This window comes from Acartia tonsa, chromosome 9 (genome assembly GCF_053477335.1).
Source record: "Acartia tonsa isolate MP-2025a chromosome 9, ASM5347733v1, whole genome shotgun sequence".
NCBI classification, from domain to species: Eukaryota; Metazoa; Arthropoda; class Copepoda; order Calanoida; family Acartiidae; genus Acartia; species Acartia tonsa.
This window is the reverse complement of record NC_137268.1, coordinates 37,447,119-37,465,850: the sequence shown is the minus strand read 5'-3', so window position 1 is coordinate 37,465,850 and position 18,732 is coordinate 37,447,119. Positions and strand designations below refer to the sequence as shown.

Here is an 18,732-nt window from a genome sequence, read left to right as displayed (position 1 = left end):
GCTTTGTTTATCACTCAAGATAATTATAACCTAAAAACAAATGGTTCATAGGCTGTTCTAGTCATCTAGTTTGTTTTTCTGTATAGTAAAAGTTTTAGTTTGGAAATTCCTCTGCACGCTCCTGTGAACTTGGGTTGGGCCGGATACTTTATTGGCCAGATATCAGGCTGATTTCTAATGCCAGATATCGGCTGGATATCTGACCAACGCCGGATATCCGGCCCAACCCAACTGTGAACATATGTAATTGTTGCTCCTTCCAAGTAACCCTTTGAGGACTCGTCGTGCTGACATTTCTTAGGATTTTGAAGGGCGAGCGAACTGATATAACTTAGCATGGCGCTTAGCGCTATGGTTCACACAGCTACTCAGAATTAGGAGGATTTTCTCAGCGGGAGTATGTTTATTTATAGTTTTTAATATTTTAAAAATCAAATTTCAATAATTATCACATAGATTTATATGGAGATAGGTATACCGATGGATTGATACTCTGGAAGGGAGGGGACACTGAGCTGTTTATTACACAAAGTTGTAATAATATTTCGTAGTTGTTGGCTCAACAACTTTGGGGACTTTTTATTTCGATGATCCAAGAGTTGAGTTTTCAAACGTTTCCACCACTAATTTTACAGAAGGGGTAATTTTGTGTATCACCATTGGGAAAGTACATCAATTTATCGGCCATTGTCTTATCCCTGTAGATCCCTGATATGTACTCCTCCCAAACTAAGCACTGTATGGTTGTAGTGTGCGTCATGTACATGGTATCTCGTGAAGCGCCGTGTAGTGAACTAAATATGAGAAAATGGCCGGGGAAAGTGGTCATACAAAGTTGCTGAAAATAGAAAAAAAACTTTGAATAAACTAGCAGCTGCGCTTATAGCATCTAGGAGCTCTGGATTCAAAGGGGTAAGGGAAGTAGATAAAACCCTAAAATCAAACTTAAATAAAAATAAATAGACTAAAACCATCCAGGGACCTATAAAAAGCTTCCATAAAATATCGAAATCTTATGCAACAGACAAAAAACCTTACTAATGATTGATTGATTCATAGATAGGAATCCAAAACAAATATGATGTCAAAAATTATTACAGATTTTAAGGTGTTTTATGTAGTAATTTTACAATTTTATGAGAACACCCTGATATAGGGCTATTATATTATTGTATCTACTCTAGCGCCGTAGAAGGGCGTTTTCTAGGCTAAATATTAACACACAAAAATAATAAAATTATTCATATTTATTGTCTTTATTAAGAAAGTCATTTATGATATAATTTCATTTGGATTTTAAGGGAAAAATATGGTTTTTGTACTATGTAGCTTAAAAAGAAATATGGAACTTTTTGAAGAAATCTTTGATTTGCTTCAGTATCCTAAAGTACATGCGCGGAGAAAGGTCACTTTTTAGGCCTTTACATGGCAGTATGTGATTAAAATATGGTTCATATGGTTGAAAGTGCTTTAGTGAAGTTAGATGAACAATACAGATAATGTAAAAAAAGGCCATACATATTACATAGTACACTTTCTTTAGTTTCTTTGAAATATTAGTTTCAAACATTTTCATCAACTTTCGAAATATTTTGTGGGTTATACATGCATTTTAATTTTTCTTGACCTTTTCACTTTATGGTATTAAAAAAGGGTTGTAATTTCAAGATAGCTAGTTATAAAAGGTGGATTTTTTTAGCAAAGATACTCTATAATTTAATGTGTATGTTTATTAGCCTATAATTCGAAATGTCCGTCCATCTGTCCGTCCGTCTGAGACAGAAAGGGGGAAACGTGATTCTCGGCTCCCATAAAAGATAGAGAGCTGAAATTTTCAGGGATTAATTTTGTTAACATTCTTATTCGAGATAGACGGCTGATATTTTTAGGGATCATGTGATTTAACAATTTACATATCCCCACAAAGTTTCATAAAGATTTGCTTATTGGTTGAGGTGCTAGATCGATTCCTAGATTTTCAAGTTGTAAATTTCTTGATTTTTTAGTTTAATGTTTTTATGAAACTGCAACTTCGGTCATTTTTGCCGGATACCCATCCATAATTTTTGTGCTTCGCTACTTATGGATGTTGTCATCCTTGTTTTATCTCTATATACAATACTAGCGTCTACACCTATAGATACCTCTAGTGGCACTTTAAATGGAAGGAAGTCGACTCAAAAAGAAAAAGTCAAAAAAATTTGAGGTTATTTTTTACTGTCAAATTCTCTTGAGAGAGTGGTACCCTCCCCCAAAATAGTTATAAACATTCCCAGGACCTATGAGAAGCTACATTGTAAAGGAGAATCATATTAGTTTATCGGTTATATAGCGAGATACTTTTTCCTTTTATATAAATATTTCTAGAATATGATATTTCTATTTTATGTATTTTTTAGTCTGTTACTGATGCGCTACTTATGGATATTGTTTATAGATATTTTACATTATAAAATCTTAGCATTTAGTATTTGGATTAACATAAAAACAAGGATAATAACATGTATGAATAGCGTAGCTCTTGGATGTAAAAAGACATTCTCAGTGGTCATACAGTAAAATCATATATACTGTATTGGAATAGAAAATATTTACAAAAAATTCAGCTATCCCTCTTGCAAAGCTAATGATAATTTCACGATTTCCCCCTTTCCATTTCCTAAAGACAGACGGACATTTCGAGTTGCAGAGTAGAATCGCTATAAATTACTGGAAATAGTTGGTCTAAGCAAAAACAAAGCTGGTAATAATTCATCGTAATCAAACATAATATTAAGTTAATCATAAATAGTGCTTAATAATACATAATAATGACATTTTTTACCATAAGTGGCGAAGCAATAACTAATTTTTTATAAAATGAGAAGAAATATACATAACTTAATGATTTTAAATATATATTTAGGCTTATTCATAAGGGTAAATGACTGACTATTAAATAATAGAAGAAATATTGGAATCAAACGTGGAAAACGTGAGCAGTAATGACAGACAGACCTACCGACTGAGTGAAGATTGTTATGTAGCGAGTAGCTTCGCTACTAATATCCAGTAAATAAATAACTAGAATGACACCATCAATAAAAGCGCAGCTTCCGACAAACGATCAACTAAAGTAACAGGATGTCTGTGTGTTTGTCTGTTTGTGTGTCTGTACCAAAGGATCTCGCTAACCGCTAAACCGATCGGGTTCTCCTTAACAGGGTAGATTCTCATGGGTTCTGGGAAGGTTTATAACTATTTTGGGGGAGGGTACAACCACCCTCCAAAGAGAAATGACAAAAAAATCGAAAATTCTAAAAATATATGGGAAACTTCAACGTTACATAAAGGGGTATCGTAACATAAAGAAGTAACGTAAAGACTTTAACAAAAAAAAAACATCTAAAGTGCCACTAGAGGCCTCTTGGGGCGTAGCCGCTAGTATAGATATAGAGTAACAATGCATTTAGTATTGAACATTAATTGCAAGTTAATTTTTTTCATTCTTTTTTTTGGGGGGGTATTTTTCAGTTTTTTGGGGGGATGGAGGTGTCCCACACCCGAAGAAAATAGCTTAAAACCATCACAGGACCAATAGGTATATACCCTAAAGAATAGAGCCCAATCGGTTCAGTGTTTACTGAGATCATACAGTTTCAGACATACAGACAGACATCGTTCTACTTTGTATTATAAATAGATATCCTAAAATTACAAGGTACTTAAAGAGGACATACTTACATTTTAAGATTAATTTAAAGAAATGCTTTGCCTTAATCATTATGTCGTATCGTCAAAGCAATCAAAATTTCAAACTCAGAGAATAGATAATTATATTTATGTGAATTATGAGTATAAATAAACGAGACTTATTAATTTTATGGTAATAATTATAGAGTTTGTACGCGCTTAATAAGAATGTCTAAGAGTTAGCAAATAAATATTCCAGTGCAAGCAAGATTTTTAAAGTAAACCAATTGAAATTGTTCGTATGAAAACAAGCTAAATATAATATTAGTTTATATGGTACATTTTGAGACATGTACAGTTAGGACTTATAGACAATGGTTGTGCAATCAAAGGGTTGGTTGTCTGAAAGACCGTTGAGTAAGGTTTGGTTCAGAGATACACTAACATCTCGTCCTCAAAGGCTATCCCAGGCAAAATTTTGTGGTAAAATATTTTCACAAGCTTTATCTATAAAGTGATCTGAAAATGCATTAAATTATTCGCGCATTTCTACATAACTGGTGTGTATCTATAACAAGGATGACAACATCCATAAACGCGAAGCACTGAAACTGTAGGACAAACGGACATTAACACTTGTCTAGTGTCTGAACTGAATAATCAGAATATAAAAGTATCGAAAGAGTCGAATCAAAATTGTAAGTAAATTTGTTAAAAAACTGCTTGATACAGGATAATGTTTTGGACATACTTACATTTTTAGGACTTGATTATAGAGTTGCTTTGCTTATACTATTGTTCTTTGTTGTCCCAGAAATCAATATACCAAAAATCAGATCAAACGGATAATTAGATCACATAAAAATTTGTTGTTAAAAAAGTAGAAAAATCAACATGTTTAAAATGGACATACGGACATTCTGGTAATGATTATAGAGTTGCTACGCTTTCTAAATCGTACCTAACTACTACAGGAATCATCATGCAAAGTTTGAAATTGATAGGACAATTCTAACATGCCTAAATTAACGAATAAAAGCTATCTATCTCGGACGGACGTACGGATGGACGGACGGACGTACGGACCGACCCTAATTATAGAAAAGCTTCGCTTTTAAAAAATAAAACAATCAGCTGAAGAACATTCCAGTTCAATAGAAAAGTCATATTTAGTGATTTTTGACAATACGTGTATTTTTCTTATTGCAAGAACATTAACTGCTTTTTTAGTTCAATAAAAAGGCCATATTTAGTGATTTTTTGACAATACATGTATTTTTGTATTGCAAAAATCTTTACTGTTAATTTAGTACTAGCCTGCAATTATAATTATAATATATTTCCTATTATATTTAAAATCTTCGTATCGCTGCGCTTCTTATGGGCATAGACGTCCTGATTTGCAATATTAATGGGTGAAAATCGTGAACATGGCTAATTAATTTGCAAACAAAAAAATTGCACAACCTGTATGAATTGGATCATGTCGCGAAAGCAAATTAGCAAATATGTAAAGCGTGTTTATCGCATTGTATTATAGAAAGCTTTCCGCAGATATTAACATGAAATTAACATAAAAAAAAGAATAAAACCGGTTTCGTTAGCCCCGAGATGCCGAAAACACGGGGCAACAAAAGTGGTTTTAATTAATGCATTTTTAAAAAAATTGTCTGTAATACGATGCTATACTTGATTTTTCAGTATGGCTTAAATTCGGTTCTGTATATAACCGATATTAATCGGTTTCGAAGCCATACTGGAAATACTTTTTTTTATAAATTGAACAAGATCACAATTGAATTTTCAGAAGGCTAGAATGAGTGACACAGATATTGCAACGTTGAGTCGGCACAAAAGATCTCTCTTCGAAAATTTTAAGTAAGTATTTTTAATTATTAAGAGTGAAGCTTTTCTATAAACTTAGTTTATAGTAAGTTCAGTACTAGTGTAGTATTATTTGGATTGGAGGGTTGAGAATCACAGCTGGCTAAAATAACGATACCCCCATCCACCTCATTTACCCCATCCCCTCCCCTATATCCATTCCTTTATAGTTAATACTAGCACCTATGCCCTTACCATCTCAAGAAAAATAGCTTAAAACCATCTCAATACTTAAATCTGAAAATGAAATAGCCTATAACCATAACGGGACACATGTGAGGCTTACCTAAAATGGAGAACTCAATCAGTTTAGTAGTTATTGAAAAAACACCTCTCCTCATACTTTGAAATATATTGAAAAGAAGGGGGTGGGGTGTTCTTTAGATCAGATTAGGTTACATTATAATTGGACCTGGGTAACCCCTCAAAGTTAGGACTCTGCAGATATAGGCCATGTAGGGTTGAAATCCCAAGCAGGGAGAAGACAATGAGAGACACATACATCCCTCCTAACGGCCTAGGCAACTTTTTCTAATTGTTTCTATTGGTTTTTCTAGACATTTTAAGCATCCCCAAATTTAGAAATACATTTATGCGAACACAGTAATAGTGTCTGACTCATTATGACGTAACAAAAAAAATTAGCCTATGAGAGGCCTATATAAATTTTACCATTGGTCAATAACGGCCTCTCATTGGCTAATTTTTTTTTGTTACGTCATAATCAGTCAGACACTAATACTGTGTTCCATTTATGCGTTTAAATATTTGAAATTTAGAATATTTAAATATTTGATGTCTGTCTGTGTATATGTTTCATTATAGAAAGTGAAGTTTTTTCTTCTTCTCATAACCAAAAATAGATTTACCATTGAGGAAAATGTCATTGGAACTCTAGGAAGCAAAGATAATATTTATAAAAGCGAAGCTTAACATATTAGAAGGTTTGACAAACGAACAATAAGAAATATAGAATTTTATATTCATAAATATATATTCCAAAATTACTTAAATACGGATATTTTAAGGTCTGATTTGATAAATGCTTCGCTTAAAACATTTTGTCTTATAATTATAAGAAAAAATCCAATTGTTTCTCTAATTAAGTTGTACCTAAATACTACAGGCATCGCCATGCCAAGGACAATTCTAACATGATTAGTCAAAAATAACAATTATAGCTATCCGTTACGAACGGACGGACCGTCCCTAATTATAGAAAAGCTATGCCTCTAAAAAGCAGCATCAAAAGTGCACAAAAAAGAATTTAAAATATAGAGTTTACAATAAAAGTATTGATAAACCATTAAAAAGTATTTTTAGAGTCATTGTTTTACTTTATAGGTACTTATTGGAAGTTAAAACATACAATGTTTTTTTTTTCATATTTCTCTATAATATATATTTTTGATGTGAATAAGATCTCAGAAACTTTTACAAGAATAGTCGGTTATAGACTTTTATTCTATTAAACATATTTTTTTTAATGGCGTTAACAGGATTTCGCCAGGGGATTGTGAAGCCTTAAGGGGGCGAAAAAGGGCATCCAAAAGTGGGTTTTTGACTTCCTCTTTTTGTATGCTTATGACTTTAATCAAATAAGATAATAAAAAGGCTTAACCAAAATTTTTCTCTTTAAAATAAACTATGTGCAAACATCAGGGCTCGGCAGCCGCCTGTAAGCCTTAGGGAAATCAACCGATCAAACTTTTACAATTTAAAAAATCTCCTAGAGGTCTAAAACTGTCCCAAAAATGGCAATCCCTCTTTTCAAAACCGTTAAACGTGTTTAAATTTGTCGCGGCTGATGCGCCGATGCCGCGACCTGGCAAATACAACAACATTTTGTATTTTAAAGGGTTCTCCGTATCTACTGAACTAGTATTTTCTATTGGAAAAAAGTTAACAATGAAAGAAAGATAAAAAAGAAAAGAATAAAAAAGTTTGAATTGTTGAAAAGAATTGTAGAAATCCATCAATTTTTATACAAAGTGATAAGAATGCAAAAGAATAACTTTTTGCGTCTTAAAAGGTTATTTTTTTCCTTTTAGCTAAATTAAATTTGAAGATAAATAAAGTAAAAAGCAGGGCTCGGCAGCCGTGCGTTAGCGGCGACTAATCCTTAAATGTGACCCCGTTTGGATGCTCTTAAAATTTGTATGAAAAAATGGATTGCCACATTTGAATGATTTTAGATGATTTTTAAAATTGGTTGATTTCCCTGGGTCTGACAGGCGGCTGACGGGCGGTTGCCAAGCCCTGGTGAAAAGGTTTGACTTTTTAGAATTTTATTTGACTATTTTGGCAGCATAGACGTCCAAGTCAGGGAAAAGGGAATGTGATTCTGACAAACAATTCTAAAGGAAAATTTACCCCACAACCCTCTTCCCCTTTTTCTCCACTTTTTACCCACCCCTTTCACTTACATGAAAAAAAAACAAGATACACCCCCACCTTACTTTCCAAGGTTTCGTGATTTTTTTTGTAGATTGATTGTTATAATAACTAGGCCTGCGTCTAAGTGAAGGGGTAAAGGGTGTTAAACCCCCTCAACTGTTTGAAACCCCTTATTTTACCCAACTCAAAATAAATAAAATCTTATATTAACCCCCTCAAAGTAAAAAGTTTAGGGTCGGGCCGACAATCATAAAACATAATCTTATCCTTAATTATAAATTTTAGGATCGTCCTTTTTATTTAGAACTTTGCTTTGATTACTCTTTATTTGAATTTTGCTTTTTGTTAAGTTTAATTATTGTTTAATACATTAGTACATGAATATTAAAATGTACTATTACATAGAAAAAAAGGCATGAAATATTCAAACATATGTTGATTTGAATTTTATGCGATGCATCTCCTATTTTGTCTGTTCTATAATCAAAAAACTTTTTAAAATTTCTAATTTTAGCGGCTATGCCCCTTTAGGCATCTAGGGGCTCTTGAGGTGTACGTCTATTCTTATCTAATAAATATAGTTTTAAAAAGGAATAACAAAAAAATTATGGAGGCTATTTTTAATTTGGTGATTGCTCTTAAAATAGTTGGCCCTCCTAGGAAAAAAAATCCCTGTCATATATGCAAAGGTGAACCATATCGGTACAACGAGTAAGGCGAGATCTTATGCCACAACATATATAGGTAATAATGTTAAAGTTGTCCGATTTTTTTTCTCACTAATATTGGAAGAAATCGTTCTAGTTCTTCATAAGTTCATTGTAAGTGTGTTTGTGCTAGTTTTATAGGTACATTTGATGAGTTTAATAAGCCCCCCCTCCCCCCCCCTCCCCCCCTCCCTCTTCCTTGTAATCCAATTTACTAAATCTGAAACCTATTTATTTTAGAAATGTTGACATGCACCAGATAATGACAGATTTGACTGGTAAGAAAGTATCAACATTCGCCCTCTCCAAAGAAACTACTGAAGTAAGTTATTGATATTCATCATATACAGCTTTCCGCAGACATTAAAATTTTGTTAGCCCCGAAAGTCCGGACTAACAAAACTGGTATCAATTTTGTGATTTGTATTCTAATATCTGTATAATATTGTCTATATTACGATGCTATTCATAATTTTTCATTATGGATTAGAACCGGTTCTAATCCAGCGGTTGTTTAACTTTCAAAGCTATTCTGGTAATTATCTTAAACACTTTGGTGTCCGCTAGCCTTCGGGGAGGTTTGAATCTTAAACAAATGTTAAAGGGTGTTGCTAGAATGACAGTTTTATAATTAGAGATATCAGTTGGTTAAAAGCTTTGTTAGGTCAGAGAAATAACATAAAACCATGCCAAAAAAATAATTTATTTGATATTTAAATTACAAATTTTTATTGCTGAAAAACATTTGATATTTTCACAATTTGAAACCCATATTTACTAAATTTCTGTTCTTAAAAATTGATTTTACTGAGCTTATTTGCTTTTGAGGACGGCTTTTTAATGAAGTTGGGTAGGTTAATGTTATTTTGAGAAATAAGGGTTAGGTTCTATCCACTTTTAGAGAAGATTTGCTACTTTTAACAGTTGGGAAGTTGAATCTATTTTTTATATAAAAATGGATTCAACTCCCCAACTGTTTAACAGTAATTCTAATTTCTGCTATGTCATTCTGCAGTATGTTTGTCTATAATTCTATGAAGATATTTAAAAATAAGTAATACGGAAAAAAATAATTAACATAAAAAGATAGCATTTTATTACCAAACTTATTCAATTAACTTTTTTCCTTATCCAACTTTTATTACCTATTTAAAAAGCTGAGTTTTTTACGATTGGTGCAATTTTTGGTAGAAATTATGTTTATACGGTGAAACAGTTAGGAATATGATTGAACTACAGTGCGCTTGATAGGTTTACATACATGAAATATTTAGTTCATGACGAGCGTAGCAATAACAACACATCAATATTTTGATTATATGAGTAATCAACAGTTTACTACAAATATTTTAAAACCAAAATAATGGTAAATATGCTTTCCCTCAGAGTGCCAAGCAAGCATTATAATTTTTTTTTATCTTTTTGTCAATTTCCACTATACTTGCGTACTTAACTCGTATCTCTAACTTATTTAAAATAAAAGGAGGGAGGGGGGTTGGAGGTATGCTTCAAGGACCTGCAAGCTTTTTCTTTAAATGGGGTGAAATAAAATGTAACCTCTTTTAAACAAACTTTCAAAAAGATTTTAGAAGGTGGTTTTAAAGTTTGATTAGAAGGGGGGTGAACAACACCCTTGGTCGTCTATTTTAGGCTCACACATTGCAGGAAACCGCCAAAATATATAATCGACCGTTTTAGTAAACCTGAATATTTTATGTGCCCTACTGTTATAAAAAGTAGGAAAAGTTTTCGTAAATGCGTACAGGAAAATGGATGAGTTAGGTAGAATTCTTTACACATTTTCCATTCTGATTTATTTCAGACCACCCTAGATCATTCTATCTTATGAACTAGTAAGGTTTATTTTTCTGAAGATTAATATCTCAATAACCACTGAACCGATTGGATTATCTATTTTAGGTAAGCTTCACATAGGTCCTGTAGTGATTATGGCTATTTTATTTTTACATTTTAGTCTTGGGATAGTTTTGGACAAATTTTGAAGTCCCTAGATGCTAGGGGCGTAGCCGCTAGTTTATATTAGGGCAGGAAATAACAATTTACTTGAGGTATATCTAGTTTATGACCTCCATGGGGCTTTGTGTCGCTTTGGGTTCTAGTCCACTCCACGCATATAGTGTATTGTCTACTAACAATCCAGAAAAAAAATGGAACAAAACCTGTATAGGACTAACAATATGCTCCTCAAATCTTGCCGTTTAAAGGTCTTTAAGTTACAGACAAATATAACATTAAACATGTTTAGTTTAGATCTTCAACATAACCAGATTAGATTGAAAAAAAACTTAATTGAAGTCAAGGTAAGTTGTAATAAAGTTGTTATTTTGGTATCGACAATCCTCAAAACCATGTAATGTTTTACATTGCTCACAAAAATATCTGAGTTTTTCCCTAAAAAAAATGGGGGGGGGGGAATAAAAAACCGATTCCCATCTTATAAAAATAACCTCATGAATATATTTTGGAAAGAAAATTAAATTAATATACTTTGAAATTTACGCTCTAGAAGTCTTCTAAATTTGAATACTTTGATAATATGATTGATACCAATGGCGTGCTCAGAGTTTCACCAGGGGATGTAAAAAATGCTAGGTTGTAAAAAAGTAGAAAGCAATCTCAAAAGGGGTGATGGCACCATTAGAGTAAAACACTGGAAGAGGAAGGGGTTAGAAAACTGTATGTCCCCATCCCAAGGACCTTGTGCTGACTCTCAATTTGATCTTTGAGGATCAACCAATAGTATCGCGAATATTTGCTGGCAGACGAAAAAGGTCTGTATTCACATCTATACTATAGATCTGTTATGACACCCTTCTGCTAACCTTAACCGTGCACAACTTATATTGATACACTTTGAAAGTTACGCACATGCAGTCTTATATATTATACCAGTGGCGTGCGCAGAAATTCATTACGGGGATGTAAAAACGTTAGGGTGTAAAACAAAGGGCAAGCCTCAATTTTAATCTCAAAAGGGGTGTTGACACCCTCTAAAGAAACCTTGCACAACTTCTATTGATACACTTCTACTTTGAAATACTTTGTACATGTACGCAGAGAAGTCTAAATGCAGAAAACTGGGCAACGAAAATTCAAGATGCATTTACCAGAGATCAGGGATGCAGGGGAGCGTCAATGATGATATTCTTTTTAAATTTTGAACCCTTTATGATGGATGTGTTTCAAAGTATAATATTACAAGCATTGCGCCCCTAGCAATGGAAATGAAAATAGCATAAAACCATAAAACCAGACTTACATATATGTAGATAATAAAATAGCCTAAAACCACCCTAGGATCTATGTGAAGCTTTCCTTAAATGGAGAACTTAATAGGTTCATTAGTTATTAAGATCTTAAGCTTCAGACAATATCCTTTCTACTATAATAGGACATCTTGTGAGAACAGATCTATAGTCTATATATATATACAGACAACTATCTCCCTTCCTTTTTCAAAGACCTCTTTCGTCTGCTTCTAAATTATTTTCTGCTACTTGGCTGTGTTGATATAAGCAACACCATTTTCAATGACCCAATAGAATGACCCTTCCTCCATCTAGTGTTTTACTCTAATCTCGTGAGTGAAGATTTTTCTCTATAGCTTATATCTTAACCATGGATATACTGAAAAACAGATAGGTAGATGGATTTATATAGATACCAATGGATGTATTTATGGGTTTTACAGAAGCTGTACAAAAAAAACCGGAAAAGAACAGTAGGAAGAAAGATATTGAAGAAAACAAGACCGCAAACAGCCATAAATGCCCTATTATATATAATAGTAAGGTTATTTTTTGTCTGAAGCTAAAGATCTAAGAAGATACTGTACATGTAAATATGTTAGGGTGATTTAATGCTATTCACCTTACCTACCCCATCCTTCCCTATATGATCGGAACGCAGCCGCTAGTTTTAACAAAAAAAGCAGTCATAACATATCCAATGAAATGTAAATAAAGCCAGGGTCGACAACTGAGTGTCAGCCACGTGTAAGCCTTAGTGAAATCGTCATATTATAACTTTTAAATTAAGCTGGATGTCTATAATAAATTGACTGACTGAGTGAAAAAGTCTCTGATACTCCTTAGTCATTTATCGAAATATATTTCGGTGAACATGGCACCCTCTTCAGTCTAAATGACATGAATCATTTTAATTTATATGAAATGATAAGTAAAATTTATATCCTTGAAATAAAGTAACAGGATGTTTGTTTGTCTCTGTGTTTGTTTGTACCAAAAAATCTTGCTAACCGCTGAGCCAATATGGTTTTCCTTAACAGGGTAGCTTCTCATAGGTCACGGGAAGGTTTATAACTATTTTGGGGGAGGGTATTACCACCCAACCTAGAGAAATCACAAAACTGTTTTACCTAGAGACTTGAATGCAACATAGCAAGGTATCGTAGAGACTTAAAAGCAACATAGATAGGTATCGTATCATTTTAAAAAAATATTTAAAGTGCCACTAGAGGCCTCCATAGGCGTAGCCGCTAGTATAATATAGTCTAAGATTATAATATTTATAATTAATATTTTTTAGTTTTTGGCGGTGAACAGTGTCTGGTTGATAGTTCACTTTCTAATGTGGAAAGGCGCCTACACGGGCAAGAAGAAAAGAATTGATAATGGGTGAGTAGCCAGGGATCTAAAGGGATAAGACAATTGCCGAAAAATTGATGTACATATCCAATTATGATACACAAAAGTATCCCTTTAGTGAATGAAACGTTTGGACACTCAACTCAATAAATCAACCAATCAAAATTCAATAAAAGTCCCAAAAATTGATAAGTCAACCTATAAGAAAACATAATTATAAAACGTTTGGGACTAGTGTCTCAATGTCTCCTCCCTCCATGAAGAGTATCGAACACAAGGACGCCTAAGCTTACTTTTTCTAAATGGAAGGGGGAGGTTTGAACTCATATTTTCGGTGAGATGTCAAAAATTATCTGATTAGTAAAACTATTGTATTTGAGCCATTGTGCGAAGCGGCAAAAAAAATTTCCAAAGGGACTGGGCGGAAACTATTTTGTTAGGGGTAGGGGGGGGGGGGGCAAAAGTCCCCCGCCCCATTAGATGTTCCAGATTAGATCTTCCCTTTCGGTAATTTTTCCATATGCCAGTATGTTATAAAATGTTTTATGCCTTATTTTTTTTGTCGGAAAGAATACTTTTAAGATGCTTCTTTCTTGTCTAAAATTACATTAAAAATGAATTGAAAATACATGATTTTTATCATGACAAATTTAAGAGGTTGCGGGGTTGAAGAAATACATAATTCAAAAGTGAGATTTTTTATAACATTATTTTTCAATAGAGGTACTTGGCTTAAGAGTACCTTTTAGTGTAAAATTACATTTTCAAACAAGTGCAATTTCGTCCACAATTTTGATCTGTAAATAAATAAGAATGGATTGAATATTGCTTGGATCTTACACCAGATTAATATGTACTCTAAAAAAGTAAAATTTGTAGCTGGCTAAAAACATGTTCCCCTAATTCACCCCTTTTACCCAACCCCTTTCCCTCCTACTGGATGGAAGAACTGACTATTACGTTATGTCCATGTTAGCATCCCAAATTGACGATAATCTTTCATCCGTCATAATAACCACGTATATTTTAAATCCATTGCTTTTATAGACGCATAAACATTGTCAATGGATTGCGGTACTTTCAAATAAACTTGTGGATGCCTTGACCGTTAAACAGGCGCAACCAATTACCATGCACAGTTAGGACTTCCAGACAAAGATCGAACAATCAAAGGGTTGGTTGGATGCTACCTAGCCTAATATCCGTGGGTGAATATCGCATCCCATAAAAAGCAGATGATGCATTTCTAGATGATCACTTGAAATCGAATGAAATATGATAAATAAGATCTGATGGTTATAGTTATTAAGGCTGAAATTGTTTATTTGGCTGCAAATGCAAAGTGCAAGACTTATAGAGAAGATTCACTTCTAAAAAAAAACTTTTTATAAAATTGATTCCTCTAAAAAATGCTTTTACTCTATATAAGCTCATTTTTCAAAGTACTTCAAATGCTAAAAGTAATTCGAGATAATTCTAGATTTTACTTAACATTATTGGGAACAAGGATGATAACATCCATAAAAGCGAAACTCTGAAATGGAACACTTGTAGAGTGTCAGAACTGAATAAACTGAATATTAACGCATATGTCCATACAAAATTTGTTGCAAAACTGACGTTTATAGGACTTGATTATAGAGATGCTTTGTACCTTGTTGTAATAGAAATCAGATGAATAGAATAATTTTAACATACAAAAATTTGTTGTCAAAAAAAGTAAAAAATCAGCTTGTTTTAAATGAACGTACGAACTTTATGGTAGCAATTATAGAATTGCTGCGCCTTCTAAGTTGTACCTAAGTGTTACAGGAATCATCATGCAAAGTTTGAAATCAATAGGACAATTCTAACCTGTTTAAATTAATGAAAAGGGCTATTTGTAACGGACGGACGGACGTACGGATCGAACCTAATTATAGAAAAGCTTCGCTTTTAAAAAAGTTATTGAAAAAGACATAGCTAAGTTAGGGAATAGATATTATACTAATAAAGTGAAGCACGCAGCGGGCTTAAATAACAATTCCCCCTTCCGTCCCCATTATCCCATCCCCTCCATTCCTACTGCATGAAAAAACTGTCCAATAAACGAGTTCCATGTTAGCAACCAAAATTGACTACATTTTTTCCCTGACATAATATCAACATATATATTACTTCCATTCGTTTAGATGATAAAGTTTTAATCTTGGTACTAAGTTAGTTTTAACTAGTATAAACAACGATTTGACTTTATTAAATTTTCTTAAAAATTCTTTTTAAAAAAAGTTTGAATGTCTATACTATAGTTATGACATTAAACTCTTGAGTCTTGACAAAGCCTTTCCACTAATGTTACCGTCCTTTAGGTTAAAATATTTAAATTTTGTGTCTTAGTTATTCATTTAACTAAAGAACATGTCCTAAATTTTGTGATTTTTAAAAAAGTAGCTAGTCGGTGTATTTAGTAGATTTAAATAATCCATAGAATTTAGATATGTAATCGTTTTTTTATAGACAACTTATTTTTGATGTAATTTAAGTTTTTCTTAAAAGCGAAGCTTTTCTATAATTAGGGTAGGTCCGTACGTCCGTCCGTCCGAGATAGATAGCTTTTAATCGTTAACTTAGACAGGTTAGAATTGTCGATTTCAAACTTTGCATGATGATTCCTGTATTAGTTAGGTACGATTTAGAAAGCGTAGCAACTCTATAATCATTACCAGAATGTCCGTACTTCCATTTTAAACATGTTGATTTTTCTACTTTTTTTAACAACAAATAATTATGTGATCTAATTATCCGTTTGATCTGATTTTTGGTATATTGATTCCTGGGACAACAAAGAACAATAGTATAAGCGAAGCAACTCTGTAATAAAGTCCTAAAAATGTAAGTATGTCCATAAACATTATCCTGTATCAAGCAGTTTTTCAACAAATTTACTTACAATTTTGCTTCGACTCTTTCGATACTTTTATATTCTGATTATTCAGTTCAGACACTATACAAGTGTTAATGTCCGTTTGTCTTACCGTTTCAGTGCTTCGCTTTTATGGATGTTGTCATCCTTGTTTTTAAAATAAGTTGGTTTTAAGGTACTAAAACGCAACGAAAAAGAAAAGAAAATTGCCATCATGAACAAAAATATAGTAAGATCTTTTATTTAACACCTTGCTTTTTGAATTCTGTTGAGTAATTATTGAAAAAAAATCTATTTTCTTGAAGCCCGGTGAATCAAAACTTTGAACCTTTTTAGCTCGTCACGAATGGGTTAAAACAAAATCATAAAAGTTAGGACATTGTCGATAATTTAAAGCAAGGCAACATAGAATAAGGAGTAAAATTGTATTCAATAAAAAAGCCGCGTTTTTACGGTTGTTGTGATCCTTGATTGCACCCAAATGTCAAGGTCATACCGACAATTTAGGGGTATCACCAGGGAGTAAGGAGACATTGGTCTGTATAATACACCAGTCCCCAAAGTTTTACAATAACATTTACTAAATGAATTTTGATTGGTTGGCTCAATAAGTTGAGTGCCCAAATCAATAATTGTAATATACAGAAAGGGTAATTTTGTTTATCGTCATTTAGATGTACACTAATTTCTCGGCCATTGTCTTATCCCTTTATATCCCTGGGTATTACTGTCAAGTAGTAAAACTGGGCGTTCTATCCACCCATCCATCCTCTATTCATAACTCTACAAGTCATACTTCCCTTAATCAATCTCTATTTGATAAAAAATCTACTCAACAATTCTTTTTGCCTCTCAGTCTATAAGTATTTTTATACAATATTTTGTTCTTTTTATATCCTATTATTTTAGTAGCGAAGCTACTCTGTATTTACAAATATGTCAAAAAAATTATTGGAAAACAGAATTTCTTCAGATACTATTTGGGATAATCGTCGGCAATATAAGTAGATAATCGAAACTTTAGTTTTGATTCATTAGACCATTGCAGTACTCCTTGCTTAAGGGTTTTTAAAAGCGAAGCTTTTCTATAATTAGGGTCGGTCCGTCCGTACGTCCGTCCGTCCGTACGTCCGTCCGTCCGTCCGTAACGGATAGCTTTTTTCGTTAATTTAGACATGTTAGAATTGTCCTATCGATTTGAAATTTTGCATGGTGATTTCTTTAGTAGTTAGGTACGATTTAGAAAGCGTAGCAACTCTATAATCATTACCAAAATGTCCGTACGTCCATTTTAAACATGTTGATTTTTTTACTTTTTAAAATAGTTTTTTTTCGTTAATTTAGGCATGTTAAAATTGTCCTATCGATTTCAAATTTTGCATGGTGATTCCTGTAATAGTTAGGTACGAGTTAGAAAGCGTAGCAACTCTATAATCATTACCAGAATGTCCGTCCGTCCATTTTTAACATGTTGATTTTTTTTACATTTTTAACAACAAATTTGTATGTGACCTAATTATTTGATTGGTCTGATTTTTGGTATACTGATTCCTGGGACAACAAAGTACAATATTATAAGCGAAGCAGCTCTATAATCAAGTCTTAAAATGTAAGTATGTCCATAATCATTATCCTGTATCAAGCAGTTTTTCAACAAATTTACTTACAATTTTGCTTTGACTCTTATACATTCGCATTCTGATTATTCAGTTCTGACATTACACAAGTGTTAATGTCCGTTTGTCCTACCGTTTCAGAGCTTCGCTTTTATGGATGTTGTCATCCTTGTTTAAAAGCGAAGCTTTTCTATAATTAGGGTCGGTCCGTCCGTACGTCCGTAACGGATAGCTTTTTTCATTAATTTAGGCATGTTAGAATTGTCCTATCGTATTCAAATTTTGTATGGTGATCCCTGTAGTAGTTAGGTACAACTTAGAAAGCGTAGCAACTCTATAATCGTTACCAGAATGTCCGTACGTCCATTTTCAACATGTAGATTTTCTTGTTTAACAGCAAATTTTTCTATGATCTAAATATCCGATTTATCTGATTTTTGGTATACTGATTCCTGGGACAACAAAGTACAATATGATAAGCGAAGCAACTCTATAATCAAGTCCTAAAAATGTAAGTATGTCCTTAAACATAATCCTGCATCAAGCAATTTTCCAACAAATTTACTTACAATTAATATGCTTAGACTCACATACATTTATATTCTGATTATTCAGTTTTGACACTATACAAGTGTCAATGTCCGTTTGTTCTACCGTTTCAGTGCTTCGCTTTTATGGATGTTGTCATCCTTGTTTTGTATAAAATGTAATTTAGCTTCTGAAAATCCACCTAAATAAATTTCTGATTTAAAACATACACACTTAAATTTCTTGTATCCCACCTATTTTTCAAGTTTTCTTAAAATTATTTACATTATAGACGTCTATAGGGAGGGGGGGGGGGTAATTAGTGTTTATCCCCCTCAAACTTTGAAACCCCTCATTCTACCCTTCTTAAAAAAAGCTTGGATGTCTCTGAATTATAT

At 32.9% G+C, this 18,732-nt stretch overlaps 1 protein-coding gene across 2 annotated transcripts in view; it reads left to right on the top strand.

Moving 5' to 3' along the window:
• Nucleotides 1–5,483: 5,483 nt before the first annotated feature.
• LOC145327863 (uncharacterized) overlaps nt 5,484–18,732 on the top strand; it is a 29,710-nt gene continuing 16,461 nt past the window's right edge. For both annotated transcript variants that reach the window (XM_080171397.1, XM_080171399.1), the window contains exons 1-3: nt 5,484–5,550; nt 8,901–8,982; nt 13,230–13,318. In XM_080171397.1, the coding sequence (XP_080027523.1) occupies nt 5,489–5,550; nt 8,901–8,982; nt 13,230–13,318 (233 nt within the window). In that variant the 5' untranslated portion in view covers nt 5,484–5,488. The remainder of the gene's footprint in view (nt 5,551–8,900; nt 8,983–13,229; nt 13,319–18,732) is intronic.